Source organism: Passer domesticus, chromosome 7, assembly GCF_036417665.1.
Source record: "Passer domesticus isolate bPasDom1 chromosome 7, bPasDom1.hap1, whole genome shotgun sequence".
NCBI classification, from domain to species: domain Eukaryota; kingdom Metazoa; phylum Chordata; class Aves; order Passeriformes; family Passeridae; genus Passer; species Passer domesticus.
In genome coordinates this window covers 56,988,691-57,005,286 of record NC_087480.1, presented here as the reverse complement: position 1 = coordinate 57,005,286, position 16,596 = coordinate 56,988,691, and the positions used below count along the sequence as shown (strand labels likewise).

Genomic DNA, 16,596 nt, shown 5'->3' with positions numbered 1-16,596 from the left:
TTAGACTGGACATTAGGAAGCATTTCTTCATTATTTAGTCAGCTTCTTTAATTATACTTGAAGACTTGGTTTCTCCTTTTTAACTACTACTTTTAAGTACGTTGATTTTTATTCTATTTCACTTTTTTTTTAAATTTCAGAACATTTTTTGAGGGCACAGAGATAATTCTGAAAGGTATTTTTAGCCCCAGAGTCTTGCAACCCTTCTCAGGGTGGTGTAATTCAAAAATTTTATTCATGTGCTCTTTAGTTCTTCAGCCAAGCTCTTACTACTTATCTGGGATAATGTGCCAGACACTTCCCAAGACATCCTTCTTCCCTCCAAAAATGTGCTTGAGAATGAGTCACTGAAAATTTCCCTTTGACTGCATTTTCATAACTATCTGTAATCACAGCCACTTGTTCCCACTTACCTGATAGGGAAAATTATCTTGATAAAGAGAGAAATTAGATTGATTTGTCATGATCTGTCTTCACAAAATCTGTGTCAGATTTTTCCTGTGCATAGCTCAACTACTTAATAATTCAATGTATTATCACTCTAAGTTAGAAGCAATGCCTTAATCTGCCTAGCTCCTCTCCTTTCCCTTTGTAAAGCTAAGAGCTGTGTTTGCCCTTTTGCTGGAAAAGAGCAAGCAAACAAGCTTGAATTGTGTGCTGAACTACACCAGGCACAAGGGGTCCTGTTCCTAATTAAAACTCAGTGAATTTGGCAGAAGAAATATGCCTGCTAAAGGAAATCTAATTGGAACCTGTAGCTTTGTCCCAGCAGTAGGAATTTGTAGCCACTGATGGACTCTCTGGCTTAATGCTGCACTGTGAAGTGGCTCCCCATGACAGGTGTGGGTATGAAATCTGCAGCAAGCACATGTGAAAAGCAGGAGACAAAAAAGAATAAGAGACTGGAATTTCTACCAACACTTAGCCATATTATGTGTTGAAGTTCAGAAAAGATCCTTGCCTCTTTTTCCATTCTGAATCAGGAAGCAAAAAGGCTCACAGGCTAAAGACTTAGTTTTTCTGGATTTACCTCCAAATGAGGTCTCAAGTATTTTCAGTCCTCACAATGCCAGCCTCATTTTGGCAAAAAAAAAAAAAAGGGTAATTCATCCACAAAAAAAGCTTCCAGATTTTTTGGTCTTTATATAATGCATGCATTCAAACCCTATCCAAGTCCTTTCCAGATCTCTCTCAATTCTCTCCCTGTAAGCAACAGTGGGTTAGCAGGCACCTATAAACATCAGCCTCTCTACCACGACAGAAAAGCAGGCAAAGAGAAGCATGAGGAAATGAGAGGCTCATGGCCTTCAAAAAGCAGTGCCACATTCACAGAGCTCAGCTCATCTCAGTACTTGGTGCCTGCCTCAGATATTTTTGGATTTTCTCACTACAGACGGCTTTCTGACTGCAGGATCCATTTTAGTCTTTCCATGGCATTTTTCTCCCACAAGCCATTTCATTTGCAACAGCAGAAAAAAAAAATGTGTGGAGGTGGTTAGGAGTTTTGAAATTAGTTTTGTTACACTTCAGTATTTTTATAAGGACAAGGAGCCAAAATCAACATGTTATTCTGATAAAGAGCTCTGAGAAAGATGCATTTGCACTTGGGATGCACAGTGTGGTTTTTTAAGGCTCCAAGTGAAAGAGGGAAGTCTTGACTCATGTACTTTCCTGCTCATCTGAAAACAACTGCTGAGCAAACAGGACCACTTATTTTTCTTGTGATAGACATTGCTGATCTGCAGCTATTCCCACATTCTGTGGCTGTTAAGCCATGAGCTTTTACCCCCTGCAGAAAGTAAAATGCATGTTTCATGCCATCTGAAGTCCTTTGCATTATTCATAAAGCCCTCTTAAGTCTGAAGTACAACTCATCTGTAATGGGGTACATTTTAAATACTATTCTGCATGGTCTGTGCCACAGGCAGTTTGACCTTTACACATGATTTCAGCATAAAAATCAACTTTCTTGCAAGATAACTCTTTCCAGTTCTGTAGCAGAATTTACCTGGCACTGACTCCTGCATCCCCAGGAAGAAATGGAAGACTAAACTGCCCACCAGAAACTTCACAGCTTTCACCCTTTGTCACACAGGAGCCTTTCTGACAATTCATCACTAAAGAAATTCTTTTGAATAAGTTACAGTGTCTGCCTCTTTAGTAAGCTCCGGTGCACCCAGGACAGCTCAGGGAAAGGACAATAACAGCATAAGGGAATATAATCTTGTCTGGCACATAACCATGATGGAGTACTCAGTGCCAGTAAATCTGGAAGAGATTTGTCTGGGGAAGGACTCTGTCCAAGTCTCTGCAGATACATCCCTGTGCAAGGACAGCATCAGGGCAGTGTATAAATAAATCAGACAGAGACAGTTTGCTAGTGCTTTTCAAAAAGTTAAAAACCCACATAAAGAATAATTTTATAAAATCCATGTAAAACAGAGTAGAGAGTATACAAATACAACAGAATCAGATAAAAAGAAATGTTCTAATGGTACCTCTTTTCTTCATAACATTGGCAGAATCCATTCAGTGCCTCTGTCTTTAACATATCGAACTCCCTCTGGCCTCACTGTCTGTAAAACAAAGACATTTTTAGAAGAGTTAAGAGCATTATTCTTCCATCAGTTGCAAGTAGTAATACATAGATATGCCCACTGCACTAGAAAAACCACAGTTCCTGAAATCTTCTACAATTTTTAGATGAGACAGATCGAATCCATTCCACTTTGCATTCCTGGGCCTCGGGGAGGCTGCAATTATTAACTTATTTGTGTTAAAAAGGAATAAAGATCAAAGTGAAGAGCAGTTTAAGGAAGCAGCACTGTGGTATAAGCTGGGCTTGTAGCAGGAAATCAGAAAGTCTCCTGAAAGAAATCACATTAAAAATTTCCCATATTCAAGAAAACAAACCAGAAATCTCAAACTTTCATCCCTCTCCAAACATAATCAGTCACTGTTGCTTTCCATGCACCTTCATCCAGTGACCCCAAAGCTCTGAGTGTGTGGAGGGAGGCTCACAATATTTCTTTGCAAGAGTTACCCAAGTTTTATAGAAAGATTTACATGATGACAGGAGCAGATAAAACTATTTTTAGTTAAGCACTTTACCAATTTCCCACAAAATCTTTAGTTCTGGCATCTCCCATCTTTTGAGTGTTTAGTTTTGAAGCTTAGTAGCATTTGAACATTGTTTTTCAGAGCACAGCTTCATAGGTTAACATAAGCAATAGTTAAAATTCCACCAGCTGATACAGACACTTGCTTGGAGCAGAAGGGCAGGAATCTTTTGATTCAGTGCAGATAACTCAAGTTTGTCCATCTGACCAGAGTAACAAAGGCAGCCTGCAGTGGATCACTGCAGGGAGGGAGGAGAGAGATACTCTGCCACTTTCCACTGATCCCTACTGCCAGCTGAGAAAACAAAGCTCTAGAAGAAAAGACTTTCCTAAAAGCACTTTCAACTTATTTTCTTTCTTACCTGATACTGGTTCTTTCATTCCCTTCTCACCTTCCTCATTTTGTTTCCAGTCCTTATTTTCTGCTACTATCCTTCCCACGATAGTCCCTATATCCATGAATAACAAGTCATATTTGGAGACTCTCCTTCCTTTTCTCTGCCCTAAATCTCAGCCCTGTACATGATTCCCCCTCTGCCAGGCTCCCTCTCCAGCTCTCTCCCCAAGCACCAGGCTTCTGCTGCTCAGCCCACCCCTTCCTGGCCCCCAGGACCTTCTCCATCCCCTCCAGCTACCTCCCTGCTCTGCTGCTCCCAGCTCCATCAGGCCCATCCCTCTTCCAAAAGCTCCCAGGAGCATTCAGCTCCTTGAAGTTTTCTCCTTTATCTGCCAGCTCCAAAGCCTCTCTCTGCTTTATCCTGTCATCTAATTCTCCTTGTGGAGCTCATCAATCTTCCTCCCAGGCCTCCCTGTATTTCCCATTACCCTTTAGTTCAACGCTGTCTTTGACCTCATTTTCCATTTTCCCAAATGTGGGCCAACACAAAGAGACAGAAAATATAAAAGATAAATTTAACTGGGCAGGTACTTTTCTCCAAGCCAGTGTGTGGGGAAGGGATTGAAAAACAGATTCCCTATATCCAAAAAGGGATAAAAAGTTGAGAATGCTAATATTTTCATTTAATAAGAAACTGAAGCAAACCAGATTGGGAAAGGGGAATTATTTGTTATTGAGGTGTTTTGAAAGCTGCATTTTATTTTATTTTGTTTGAATTGAAAAAACTGCAATTTGGTTTAAAAAATGTAAAAATGGGATTTGATAGTTTAGCATTTTAAAAAATCTGCACAATAGTATTTAAGCTAAGATCTTAGTTAAAAATAACTGAGTAAGTTACTTCAACTGGGAAAAAAACAAACCCAAAAAGAAGAAAAAAGAATTCTTATCAGTTAAAGACATAGGCACTTTATTTTTGAAGCCTACAGCAGCTATGGGTATATTTGTAGTAAAAAACCTGATTCCTAATGAGTTGCAAAAATCTCACTGCTACAAGAAATCTGGGAAATTTAAAAGCTAAGGAGTCCGATAAAGACATTTCAAAATTCAGTCTTTTCTAGTGATGCACCCTTCCATTAAATTTGAATTCTCAGCTTTAAAATGAAAAAAAAAGTCACCTGGCTATTTTTCAAGCTGTGTTTTTCCTTGTTATGAAATGAAACCATGAACTTTTGCATATTATGACATCACTGCTTTGCAAGAGCAAGGAATTAATAACTTTTATTAAAGCACATCTTCCCTAGCACTTGTGATTAATTTACAAGGCCACAAGTCTTTCACACTCCAACCCAAAGGTCCCTGTCTGACTCTGAACACATTTACAGAGGTCTTCCTGTGCTAAATTTTAAGGGATAAGTATTAGTTATCATCATAAAATGTAATTTGCTATTCATGCTTTGCAGTGGCATGGAACACTTCATCTCAAAGGTCTTTCCAGACCTGGCAGAAATACCAGGGCAACTCAGAAAATGTTTGGGTCAAAAACTCTTTGGGTCACCAAGCTGGAGAGAGGGCCAGCAGAGATGATCACCCCTCTCCCATCAGCTGCCTGGTCAAGGCAAGTGTATGTGCACCTTTCCCAGAGTCAAGGTGTGCCTCTGGATTCCCCTTTTCTGCCTGTTCACCACTCCCATCCTGACAATTATGCAATATTTACTCAGTCCTCCTTATCTTGCACTGTGGGGATGTTCCAGCATTATTCATTCAGCCTTATAAAATACTTAAAATCCTGTGATTTCCTAGCTTTTCACATTTTGAAGGGGATAATCCTTTGCAAAAAGAGAAGTTTTTGTTAAAAGAAGAACAAAGCACATGACCAAATTCCCTTACACCTTGAATAAATACATCATGTTTGCATATTCAGGGCTTGGATTTCTTTGAGGCCTTCTTTTACCACTGTTATAAGTCCCCAGCTTTCAAATGGGAGAAACAAAAACATCTACAATGAGTTCAATGAAAAATACTTTCTCTTGCAAAGAGTTTAACCAGCAACTGAAATGCAGGATCTTCATTTATATGTGTGCCTGCACATACTGTCTTGCATATTATGGATCAACTCTGCACTCTACAAATAGAAATGTCTAACTCCAGTAACATCTAAGTAATTCTTCCTTGTCTATACCAGTGGCTGAGCTCATTTTTCCTGAAATTCAATGCTCAGATTAAAATGTAAATTTTTGCTAGGGCTACAACATCCTTATTTAACTTAAGAACCCAATCTCTAATACTCAGTGCTGATGCAATGGAAGGTCTGTGCTGATGCAATGGAAGGTCTGTGCTGATGCAATGGAAGGTCTGTGCTGATGCAATGGAAGACCATTTGTTTAAGGCTAAACAGAGGCAAATTCCAGTTGATATGCCTTTTGTAGAATCAGAAACTTTAATAAAGAGCTTCATATTCAGTTTATTTTTAGATTTATCATTGATCTGAAAATTATTTCTGTAAAAATTCAACCACTACACTTCTGTATTTACGAGATCCTGGATGAGCCCAAGAACAATGACCAACTTTTGCTATTATGTGAGATAGGGAAAGGCATAAAATAACCAATTGTATGTTTAATGAGATATGAAGCTCCAACTGAGCTGATGTATTATGGGTGAAATTGAATATAATAAAAAATACTGCTTTCAAAAATGAGTGCTCTCTGAGTGCTCCAGGGATCCAGATGCTACACAACAACTAAAGTGTGACACAGCCTTCATCTAAAGCCAAAATTATGCTAGTTCAGAAAAAGCTGTGTTGAACTGAGTTCATACTTAAAACTCAGGGCCCTCAGGCCTGCAGCTTTCTGAAGCATCTAAAAACTATTTTAATTTTTTAATTTGTTTTTATTGCTTATGTACAGTTATCCTGCACTCTCACAAGAACTGAAAGATGAGGAGAGAGGCTGTTTTTATTTTCTCCAGGGCTGCAAGCAGCTAACCAGCCATCTTGTTAGACACTCAGCCCTCGCATGACTTCCATGCAAAAGAAACCCAAGTATGATGAAGGCAAGCACTCAGGCTTGTCAGTGAAATCCTAAAACATTTCCAAAGATCTCTCAACCTTGGCAAAGCAACTGGCTTTCAATTTCCAGCAACCCACCTCACCAACAGCCAAAGCTGTGAGAATTTGGATGTGAAATCATTTTCATTTGAAGCAGCCAAAGAAGCAGAATAACAAAAGCAGAAAACACAAGACGAGAGCAGTCAAAATCTTATTTAAATACAAAGGAATTTGTCCTAACAAAGTTCTGAACCACACAGAAGATAGCTGGGAAAAAGCAAAGATCCCTCAGCTTCCCAGCCTCATAAGGTTTAATGCCTACATGAATGCTGGGTCATCAGTGGGATGCTGTTCACCTCATTTCAGAAAGAGAGGAACAGCCTTTGCCACCCAAGCAGGATGTGGGTTTGCAGCAGGGTTCAAGTCCGTACAGAAAGATGGAATTGCTTGGCAGCAGTGGTGCAGTAGCACCTGCCTCCTTCCCAGCTCCTCACGTGCCAAACAGGTCTGGCACAAAAATAAAAGGCATGAGAAATACAGAACTCCTGTCCTGGCAGTGGATTAAGAGCTGGTGCCATAGCAGGAAAATCTGAGGGAAGAAATTAAACAGCAACACATTCAAAAACATAATGCCAGTTTATAATTAAGACACAGCCATCTTGTAGAAGAGCACGAGAGCATTTTGTTCATCCCACCCAAGAGTTTATTTAGGCTGTTCTAGCTAGCAGGGCTTAATTCCACTCTCTCTCCAGGACAAGTGTGAAGTTTTCAATTTGCAGATTAGTAGCAGTTTGCTGAATGTGTGACTTTGGCAGCTTGCTCACCTCACACAGCTACAAAGGGAGGTTTTGCAGATCTGACAGCCCTATGAACCAATGAACCACTTTTAAACCAAAGCCTGCATTCTCTGGAGAAGAAAATTACACATAGGAAACTTGATATGAAGTGGACTGTGGTAACTAGACACTCAGGAGGGGGCTTACTGCTCTATAATAAGCTGTAATTACAGTAACTCATTGGCCATTTACTGCCATGCAGGTATGGAAGCATTTTAAATAACGAGTAAAGAGAAAACTTGAGCTGAGGGGACTTTTTTCTAGAATTATTCCCATTTTTCAACTTGTTGAATTTCCCATGCCTACATAAGTACAATATTCATTTTATTTTCTACAACTTTACTGGCTGAACTGCTGAAGCAGTTCATTTAAATATTTAGGAAGTCCAAGACAAAGGGTGAAACTTATCACACCCCATCTTGACAAGGAGATTTTACAAATGTAGTGAACTGGAGCAGCAGCAGCAGCAATTTTCCCATGTGAGTGGGTTAATGCTGACTACATGCACTGTTCCTGCAGGCATCTGCAACACAGTCTGGGCACAAAGGCATGGACTACTGCTACTGAAATAAAGAATTTTAGACTTCAAAATCTGGATCCTATGTCAGGAACAAACGGAAAAAAAAAAAAAAGAATGACCTCTCTCTGTCACAAGAAAATACACTTAAAATCTCTCCTGAGATTCTTATTCCTAGAATGAATCACTACTATATGTTTATGTACTCTTGACAGGAAATCCAGAGCAACTAAATCAATAAGTCTCTTCCTGATAAAGGGGCTAATTTATCCTCAGTCAGTATTGCAAACTTCTACATTCTTCCTACTACTAAATAAATATACTGAGCTCATGCTAAATGTTTTGAATTTGGTGCAGATTTCACAGATCAGGCATGCAGCAGGACAGCTTGATTACATCTTGACATTCCCACCAGAAAGAAAACACACACTGCTGGATTCCCCCACATCCATTTAAAGACAGAATAAGGCTTTTCCTCTGCAGGTGATAATGCACATCAATAACAACTGGTCTTACCTGCTGTCTGTAAGCTCAAACCAGTATCAAGTTTGCTGCGTGGCTTGGTGCTGATAAACAAATAACAGAGAACACACACAGTGATGATAAAAGCAAAGAGGACCACTGCTGCTATTGACAGGCCCACGAGTGCTCCAACACTAAGAGAGAAAAACAAAAAAAAAATTAAGTGTACAAACAGCCTGGAGGACCCATTAAAACAATGTTCAAGATGATAACTGGAGTTTTCTTGTACTCAGGTATGGGAGTAACTGTATTTTACTGCAAACCAAAGTTTAGAGCTCAATACTTCAAGTGCATAAACTGCAGTTATCTCACTGCCCTCAGAAGGGCCAATGTCATTACACAGCAGTTGAACATCTGGCCCTCAGTGACATTTCATGCATATTAATCCTGAGTCTGACTTAAAGTGTATTTATGAAAATCAGAAATAAATTCATGCAGTAACTGATACCAGTGAGATTAAAAACTTCTTCAGTGCCCACACTGAGAGGGATTCTAGGGTTCCAGGCAGCTCAAACAACATGATTATTAAAGCTGTATTTTCAGTCTGAAATGCCATTTGTATAGCATAAAAAACCATGCAATCTTTGTTATTCAGTTCTGTTAGCAGCTCTGCAGAGCAGGGTGGAGTACTGTGATCGCTGTTGTGCCTTTGCATTAATGAAATAAATCTCTAACCAAGACTGGAGAAATTCTCCCATGATCTTTGTCACGGTAAAAGGGAAACTAAAGCTGAATTAGTTTATTCACAATATCAAAGGCATCAAAGAAAGAGGAATTAATTACTCTGGTGGCCAAACATACAGTACTATACATAGATTTTATCAAGGTGCTATCCTGCAGGATAAAAGCTACTTTATACATCTCCCACAGGCATACAGTGAGACATTATATGTATATACAGAAATCTCCTTATTTTCAAGTCTTTTCCTAACATAAAATTCTCATGATGAAATAAAGAACCCAATATAATACAGTCTAGCTATCATTTCCTACAGTTTCCTGGGCCATTTGATGCCTTCCATGCTCCAGTCTTCTATTCTACAGTCCATGACAAAGATCCTGACTTCTGGTGAAATTAAACAGCAGCCTTTTGGTCACAGATGAGGATTCTGAGGACTGAGAATCCTTATATTACTGCTCTGGTATATTTACAGTTTTGACAGACATCCAAAGGACAGCAGAGAGATGAATTTCTTGAATTTTACAAACTCCATCCTCTAGTCATAAAAATGCCTTTATATATCACTGCTATCAGGGAGAAGTCAACTCTACTGTGGCCTTGCAGGAAGATGAGAAGAACTGTGCCTTGGGATGTTTTTATGAATTTTACATTCAAGATACCGCAAAGCTTCTCTACAAGCTCCCACAGCATCAGCACACAGATATATCCACAGGAGAAATTCTTAAAATCAGCAGGATGAGAGCAGCAGATACTGCTATGACTTTCACAGGAGGCTTTCATTAGTTACTGGTCAGATTCAGTAATGAGGGTTGGGCAACATTTAGCTCCATGCACAACTGAAACAATTTGTTATCAGCAAACTGGTTCTGGAAAGAACAGCTCTACCCTTCTGAAGATTTTTTCATGGTATTTATCATCTGCATTAAACAGGATATCCTTAGAGGTTTGTGCATATATGTACATATATAAGCAAATTTTTCCTTATTGTTTTTTGGCTCAAACAAAATTCGCAGGCAAGCAATATTCTGCTTAGTATGGAATCTGAATGTGACCTACACTCAGGCCTCACCTGGGTTCTGGCCTTATTTTGCATTTTCACTTGGAGCACCTTGACCCAAATAGACAAATTGAAGAAAAGCACGTTACAGAAGGTTGAAGAGCCATAGAACCATATGATACAACCAAGGCTCTTCAGAAATAGTTATTTGTGCTTTTTTGTCATGACAGTACAAGCTTTATTGTAAGATTCCATTTAAATTCCAGCCTGCAGTGCAGGAGGTTGCTCACCATTATCCAAACATGAAGCAGAGTCAGCTGCCCTAAAGCCAAATAGATCAAATACATATTAATGATTATACACTTTTCTATTCAGACATCTGTTACTTCTTGGTTGTAGCTCTCCTCCATGGAGTTGTAGAAGATGACATGGACAATACAGTTGTGCATTGCAGAGCACAATGCATCTTCAGTATCACTGCACAACTTGTGTAAGATGCTTTGGGGGTTACAAAAGGAAAAGGCAAGAAAGACCTGAGGAACTCTCCAGGTCAAAGACTCATCATAGGTTATGTGCTACAAGAAATGTTTATCATGCTCCAGCAGCAACAGGAGAAGATCTCACCAGCATCACAAAACCAAACAGATACTCTGATTCCACTTCCTGAATGAATCAGCAATCAGGACAATGTGTACTTACTCTTTTTAAACACACAATGTTTTGGTACCAGATTGTTCTCAAACTGCTGAAGCCGTCAACCCACAGAGAAGGTATAATTAAGTTCTATAAGATTAATTTTGGTTAAAGTTTGGGGATGGAGGGTTGTTTCTTAATTTATCTAATTCAGAGAAATTTAATATGTCTTCTACAGCTCTGAATACTGACGTTTCTTAATGAGAATACAATATTTTCTTTCATTATTTACATGTTAAAGCTGTTATTAGAAACAAAATACCAAATAACTATGATCACTGACCACTTTAATAATTACACTCCTCTGAAAATGAAGACAATCTTACAGCATGTCCTCTAAATTCTACAGCAATTACTATGGTGCTGCATATCTGCTTTAAAAAGTCCTTGCTAAAAGCATTTTGCCACCTTCCATTCTCTACCTTAAGCACAGTCTGAAGGCCACCCAGCAGTCACATGGTAACAGTCTCTAGGTCTCAGGGTGTGTCTTTGAGATCATTCTTCTGACAGCAGACACTAAGCAAGCAAACTAAAAAGTCCCTCTTGCCCACAGCTGTGGCCTCATTAGTGAGAAAAACCTCCTGCATTAATAACCCACTCAACCCCAAAGCAAAATCTGGCACAAAGATGGCAGTAAAGACCATGGGGTAGCCCTGACACAAGCAACGTTACGTTTGGTAGGAGATCCAAACAGAACCCTCTCAAGTTATTTTCCACATAAAGATAGAGCCACACCACACATTTCACTGCTGTTACACTGAGTGCCACATCCTGGCCTGCAGCACAGCCAAAGGCTCCACTCAGCAGAGAGGCTCCGCTCTGCCAGCAGCCTCCCCAGGGATCCCCAGGCTGCGTCCAGAGAGATGCTGAGTGGGTCCATTGACTTGTCTGCCAGTGGATGCTCAGCATCACACACCTACAGTTATTTTTAGTTCATAAAATTAGTCCATCCACACCATCAAAAGCCAGGGAAAATTTAAATATTGGCAGTATTGCCCACTGATAGACTAAAAGGAAGCTCATGAGTCACCCGGATCCGAGTAAATCAAATGTTCCCAATGCCATCGTTGCAGTGACGTGTCGTTCGTAGTATTTGCAAAGCACACAGACAAATATTCTCAAGAGACTGGAAGAATGGGCACAGAGAAACAAAACACTTGCTATTTTGGAAAGCCAAAACAGATGCCTGGAGGTGGGTACAGCCAAGCAAAGCTTGGCCTCAGTATTAGGCCACCATGGCTCTATAGGTATTAATTAAGAAGGCATTTTGAGTAAAATCTGTATGTGGCTTGACAGAATTCTGATCAAATATGTGTTATTACATGCAACTTAAAAGATACAGCTTTGGAATGGATATTAGAATTCTATTTGATACTGAAAGAGGCCATTATAAAAATAACACTTCATAGAAGAGTGGCAAAAATAAGCACAAAATATTTTAGAACAAAGAGAAACAAAAAGGCTGACTGAACACAACTGCTGCAATTCAATACAAATACCACAAGTTCAGCATTTCTCCCCTTCCACTCAGCTTGGGAGGTAAAGCAGATGTGATAACTGCACGGGCATGCACAGCACACTGCTCTGGAGGCTGAGCTGCTCAGTGTTTGCCTGACTGGTGTTTTATAGCATCTGTGTTTTGTGGATTCAAAAGCTGAATAACCTTCTGATGAATTCTGCCTTTTCCTAATGTTGCCTTCCCTGTTCCATGGGCTGCTGACAACTGTAAGAGACAGTAAAATGCATCCTTCCCTCTTCTTTGAGGAATTAAGTCTTTAAAGATCTATTATTTTTTTTTAATATTATTTTATTTAGCAAAAATAAAGTATAAGTCAGAAATTAATAATATTATTAATTACTTACAGAAATTAATAATATTATTAATTATATATAATAAATTCTGCAGAAAATGTGAAATGTGTCAGAGTTGCTCAACAGTCTATTACCTACGATAGTCCAGCAGCTCCCAGTACAGCAGGTGTTAGGATGCTGTCAAATATTGCAGTTTTTGCAGAAGTGGGAGGGGAAAAGAGGGTTCCATGTTGCTAAGGGATAGGGCAGTGTCTAGTTCTAAACACAGCACAGGCAGTAGAGACTTGGGAAGGAAAGAGAAGAGCATGGGCCAGCAAGAAACGATTGCTTTGGGTTGCCAAGGCTGCTGCTTCTCCATGAACTGCTTCCATCAGCTGGATGCCAAGGGGTCTGGCCATGTCCCTCCCACAGCAGGAAAAACACAAGTGAAACGTGCAAGAGTCTCCTGAAACTCTACCTGGTGTGCCCTCAAACTGAAGTAATCCCTGAGACACCACCAACCACTTGTGCTGCAGTCAGTCACTGCTTTCAAATGTCTGGGAGGAGTCAAGCAAATGAAGATTTAGGAAAAGAACCCCCAAGTTCTGGAGTACAGCAAAACCTAAAAGAGTTCCCCCATCAGGGCCTCCTAATCCTTTCCCTTCCATCTCCAGACTTACCTAGACTGGTTTGCCTAACTCTTGTTTAGTTTTAAATCTTAAGGGTTTCAAGTCTTAAAAGTGTGTCCTCAAAGGCTGAAAGAAGCATTTTAATGATTATTTTATCACAAGGCTGTTACCAATCAATATCAGTAAGAGTCTAGTGATCACCAAAACATTCTGAGAGGACAGAAAATGTTATTTTTATGTTTTCTTTAAACTACTAATTGAACTGTCATGTGAAAATGTATACACTTTTCAAAATGTTGTAATACTATAATGTTTCCAGTGTGTTAATAACTAAAAATTATTCTATTTGTTACTGAAAAACACTTATAGGTAGTGGTTCAAATCTAACCACTCAGTAACTTTGCTTAGAGAGGTAAATTGTACTTATTCACCTTTTTCCTACAAGGAATATAGTAATTTATGGCAGAAGTTAAGCACAATTAAAACTCCACTAATGGTGATTTCCATGAATCCTTTTACCAGCTTAGGGCTACTGTAGAAAGAAGGAAAAAAAATCCTTAATTTTCAAAGTTTGGGCCCAAATTTCTGACTTGGATGAAGGATGAAGTCACTTCTCAGACACTACAAAATCTTTTAAAGGAAGAGCTTTCAGAGAGGTATTTCATTAAAGCCCCTCCTGGGATTCAGTTCTTGCAGGTACTTTTTGAAAAGATCAAGCTTTAAGAGTCTTCACTACAATGTCCAGATGAGATGTTGTGATGCAATATTAACTTATTCCTTATTCCTTCAGTTTTTCTGCCATCTTGAGAAGGTTTACTATGATTGAAACAAAGACTATGCAAAAATATAGCATTAAAGCAGAGTGTTTGATAGCAGAAGTGTAAAAAAGGACACTTGGAGATGTCTTCTCACATCAGAGAAGCCAAGTAATTGTGTGTCTGTCACAGAGGTGGATGGCTGGGAGATCCCAGAATTGACCCACTCTTTGCACCAGACAAAGTAGATTTTAAACAATAATATATTAAATATTAGACCAGATAAATTAAAATAGTAAGTCCATGGTACTGGACAGCATTAACTCAGGAGCTCTGAGGGAATTCACATGTGGAACTGCAGAGCTGCTGGCCAAGGTGCTGAGGGTGTCTGGCTGCACAGTGCTGAATCTGAGCCTGGCTATGATACCCGAGCTCACCTCCCCAAAAATGAGGGACAGGTCCTTTGATGGTAAAGCCTCTATCCCCAATCATCTCATGACCATGCTCCACCCCAGGGACCTGATGGCATTTTCAGCTTCCTGACACAAGATCTTTAAGGAAAGGATCAGCATTAGGATGAGGGGAAAACACTTCTGGTTAACCTGCTGGAGTCTATGAAGTGTCAATAGGCACATGGATAGAGGAGCCCAGCAGACAGAGTTCCATGTCTCAAAAAGTGGGGTTAGAAAGACTGAACTTATATAGCATTAGGGAAAGGTTTTGCTACAAATTTAAGGGTGCTTAAAAGCATAAGGAGCAAAGTGCAAGGCTTTAGTGGTCTCTTTTCAATGTAGAGAAATGTCACTGAGACTTATTTTTGTTCACATCTTCATCTATGACCTGGTGAATAAAGCCATCTGAGTTTCTGATGATCCTAAGCCCCTACAAGCAATCAAATGCTGAGGGCAAGGAATGCTACAAGACTTACAGAAAACTGAGTGAGCAGACAAAATTGATGTACATGAGTTTCAGTGTACATAATGTAATGTATAAAGAACAAAACCAAGCCTTGATAGCAATCAACTCAGAACAGGCAGTTCTGAATTCCAGAAAAGTTTGACAGTCTTCAGTGAGAGCTCATTGAAATAATGGAGGCAATGTGAACTGGTACACAAAGTCATCAACACATTGGCCACCAACAGAATGGAATTGAGAGTGAGACTGGAGGCAACATTTGGCCACTCTGCAGAACCTTGCCACACCCACACCTTGGGCATGCAGCTCCAGATTATGCACCTCCAAGATCAGCCCTGTGGATTGAAAAACAGTATGGATGAGATGGAACCAAAACAATCAGTGTGCCACAGCATCTGCCTCAAGGATAATGCAAAAGCTGTTCACTTTGGAAAGGTAAAAGCTCAGAACAGATGCCTCAAATGCTCACAATATTTTAAACACTGTGCATAAACTGAACCTGCAATTGCTGTTCACCAAATCTCACAATCCGAATACTAGAGGGCACTCAGGAAAAGTAGTAGAGAGCAGTATAAAACAGATAAAAGGATCTATATTCAAACAGCAGGTAGTGACTGCTGCCACCAGGCTTGCAGAAGCAGACGGTTATAAGCAAGCCCAGAAGGGGATTAGACAAAATCAAGGATAATAACAAGTCCATAAGAAACAGAGTGGAAGCCCCATGCAGAGGTGTACTAACATCCTGACACGGCCAGCCCGGCTGCTGTGGAGCCCGGGCGGAATCGGGCACAGAAAGCAGCCGGGCTGGCTGCAGCCCTCCCTGCCGCTGCTGGAGATCCAGCCAGCGCCAGGCGGATCCCTGCACTATCCCGGGAGAGCACCAGGATCGCTATCTGCCCCTTCCAAGTGGAAAGTTACGTAGTGCTTTATCTTACATGGGAAAGTCGCTCAAGTCACTGGGAACTTTATGGCAGGCAGCATCTTACGCGCTCAGGCCCCGAGACAGCCGCTCCCCTCACGCCCGAAGGACGGGAGACGCTCCGGATGCTCGGCCAGAGGCACCGAGCGTTTCCCAGCGCTTCCTTACCAGGACCACGAGTTATTTCCTTCAGAAACTACCCTGGCACGAGCAAGAGTCTCTCTGGGCTGAAAATGCAGCTCTACCGCTACTCTCGGCGGGACAAAGGCAGCCTGAAAGTGCCCGGCTACAAGTACCTCACAAACACACACCCGAGCCGAGCTCGGGCGACCACGGGTCTCCCGCCCGGCGCCTCTACCCCGGCGGGCACCGCCGCTGCCCTACCTGAGCCACCACATGTAGCTGTGCTCGTAGGGGAAGAAGCTGTGGGGGTCATCGCAGCAGTACTTGACGTCCTGGAAGCCGCAGCAGAAGACGGCGCGGGCGTCGCCGCCCGCCCGCGGGCAGCTGAACCCGCTGACCAGCACCTTGTCGGCGTTGAGGTAACTGCTGCACTCGGCGCTCATGGCGCGGCCGCCCGCCCGCCCGCTGCCCGCCCGGCGCCTCGGCTCGGTGGCACCCGGGCGGGAGGCGAAGAGAAGCGAGGTGAGGGGAGGTGGCTGTGGCGGGCGGAGCCGGGCGGGCAGGGGCCGCCACAGGGCGGGCGGCGGCGGGAGGCGCCCGCGCCCTCAGGGCAGGCAGGGCCGGGCGGGAGCGCCGTGAGGGGCCGGCCCGCCCCGGCTGCGTTCAGAGGCTGGGGTACGGCTGCCCCTCATCGCTGGGTCCCATGTGGAGCAGA

At 41.4% G+C, this 16,596-nt stretch overlaps 1 protein-coding gene across 7 annotated transcripts in view; it reads right to left on the bottom strand.

The window, feature by feature from the left end:
* SHISAL2A (shisa like 2A) overlaps nt 1-16,510 on the bottom strand; it is a 40,880-nt gene extending 24,370 nt beyond the window's left edge. For 5 of the 7 annotated variants that reach the window (XR_010366560.1, XR_010366561.1, XR_010366562.1 and 2 more), the window contains exons 1-3: nt 16,143-16,491; nt 8,372-8,511; nt 2,499-2,576 (exon numbers count right to left, since the gene is read on the bottom strand). Coding sequence is in view for 1 of the 7 variants with exons in the window: in XM_064428891.1 (XP_064284961.1) it covers nt 2,545-2,576; nt 8,372-8,511; nt 16,143-16,324 (354 nt within the window). In the remaining 6 variants the exon portion in view is untranslated. Of the gene's footprint in view, nt 1-2,498; nt 2,577-8,371; nt 8,512-16,142 lie in introns of all 7 variants that reach the window. The other 2 variants (XR_010366564.1, XM_064428891.1) reach the window with 2 other exon arrangements.
* Nucleotides 16,511-16,596: the final 86 nt, after the last annotated feature.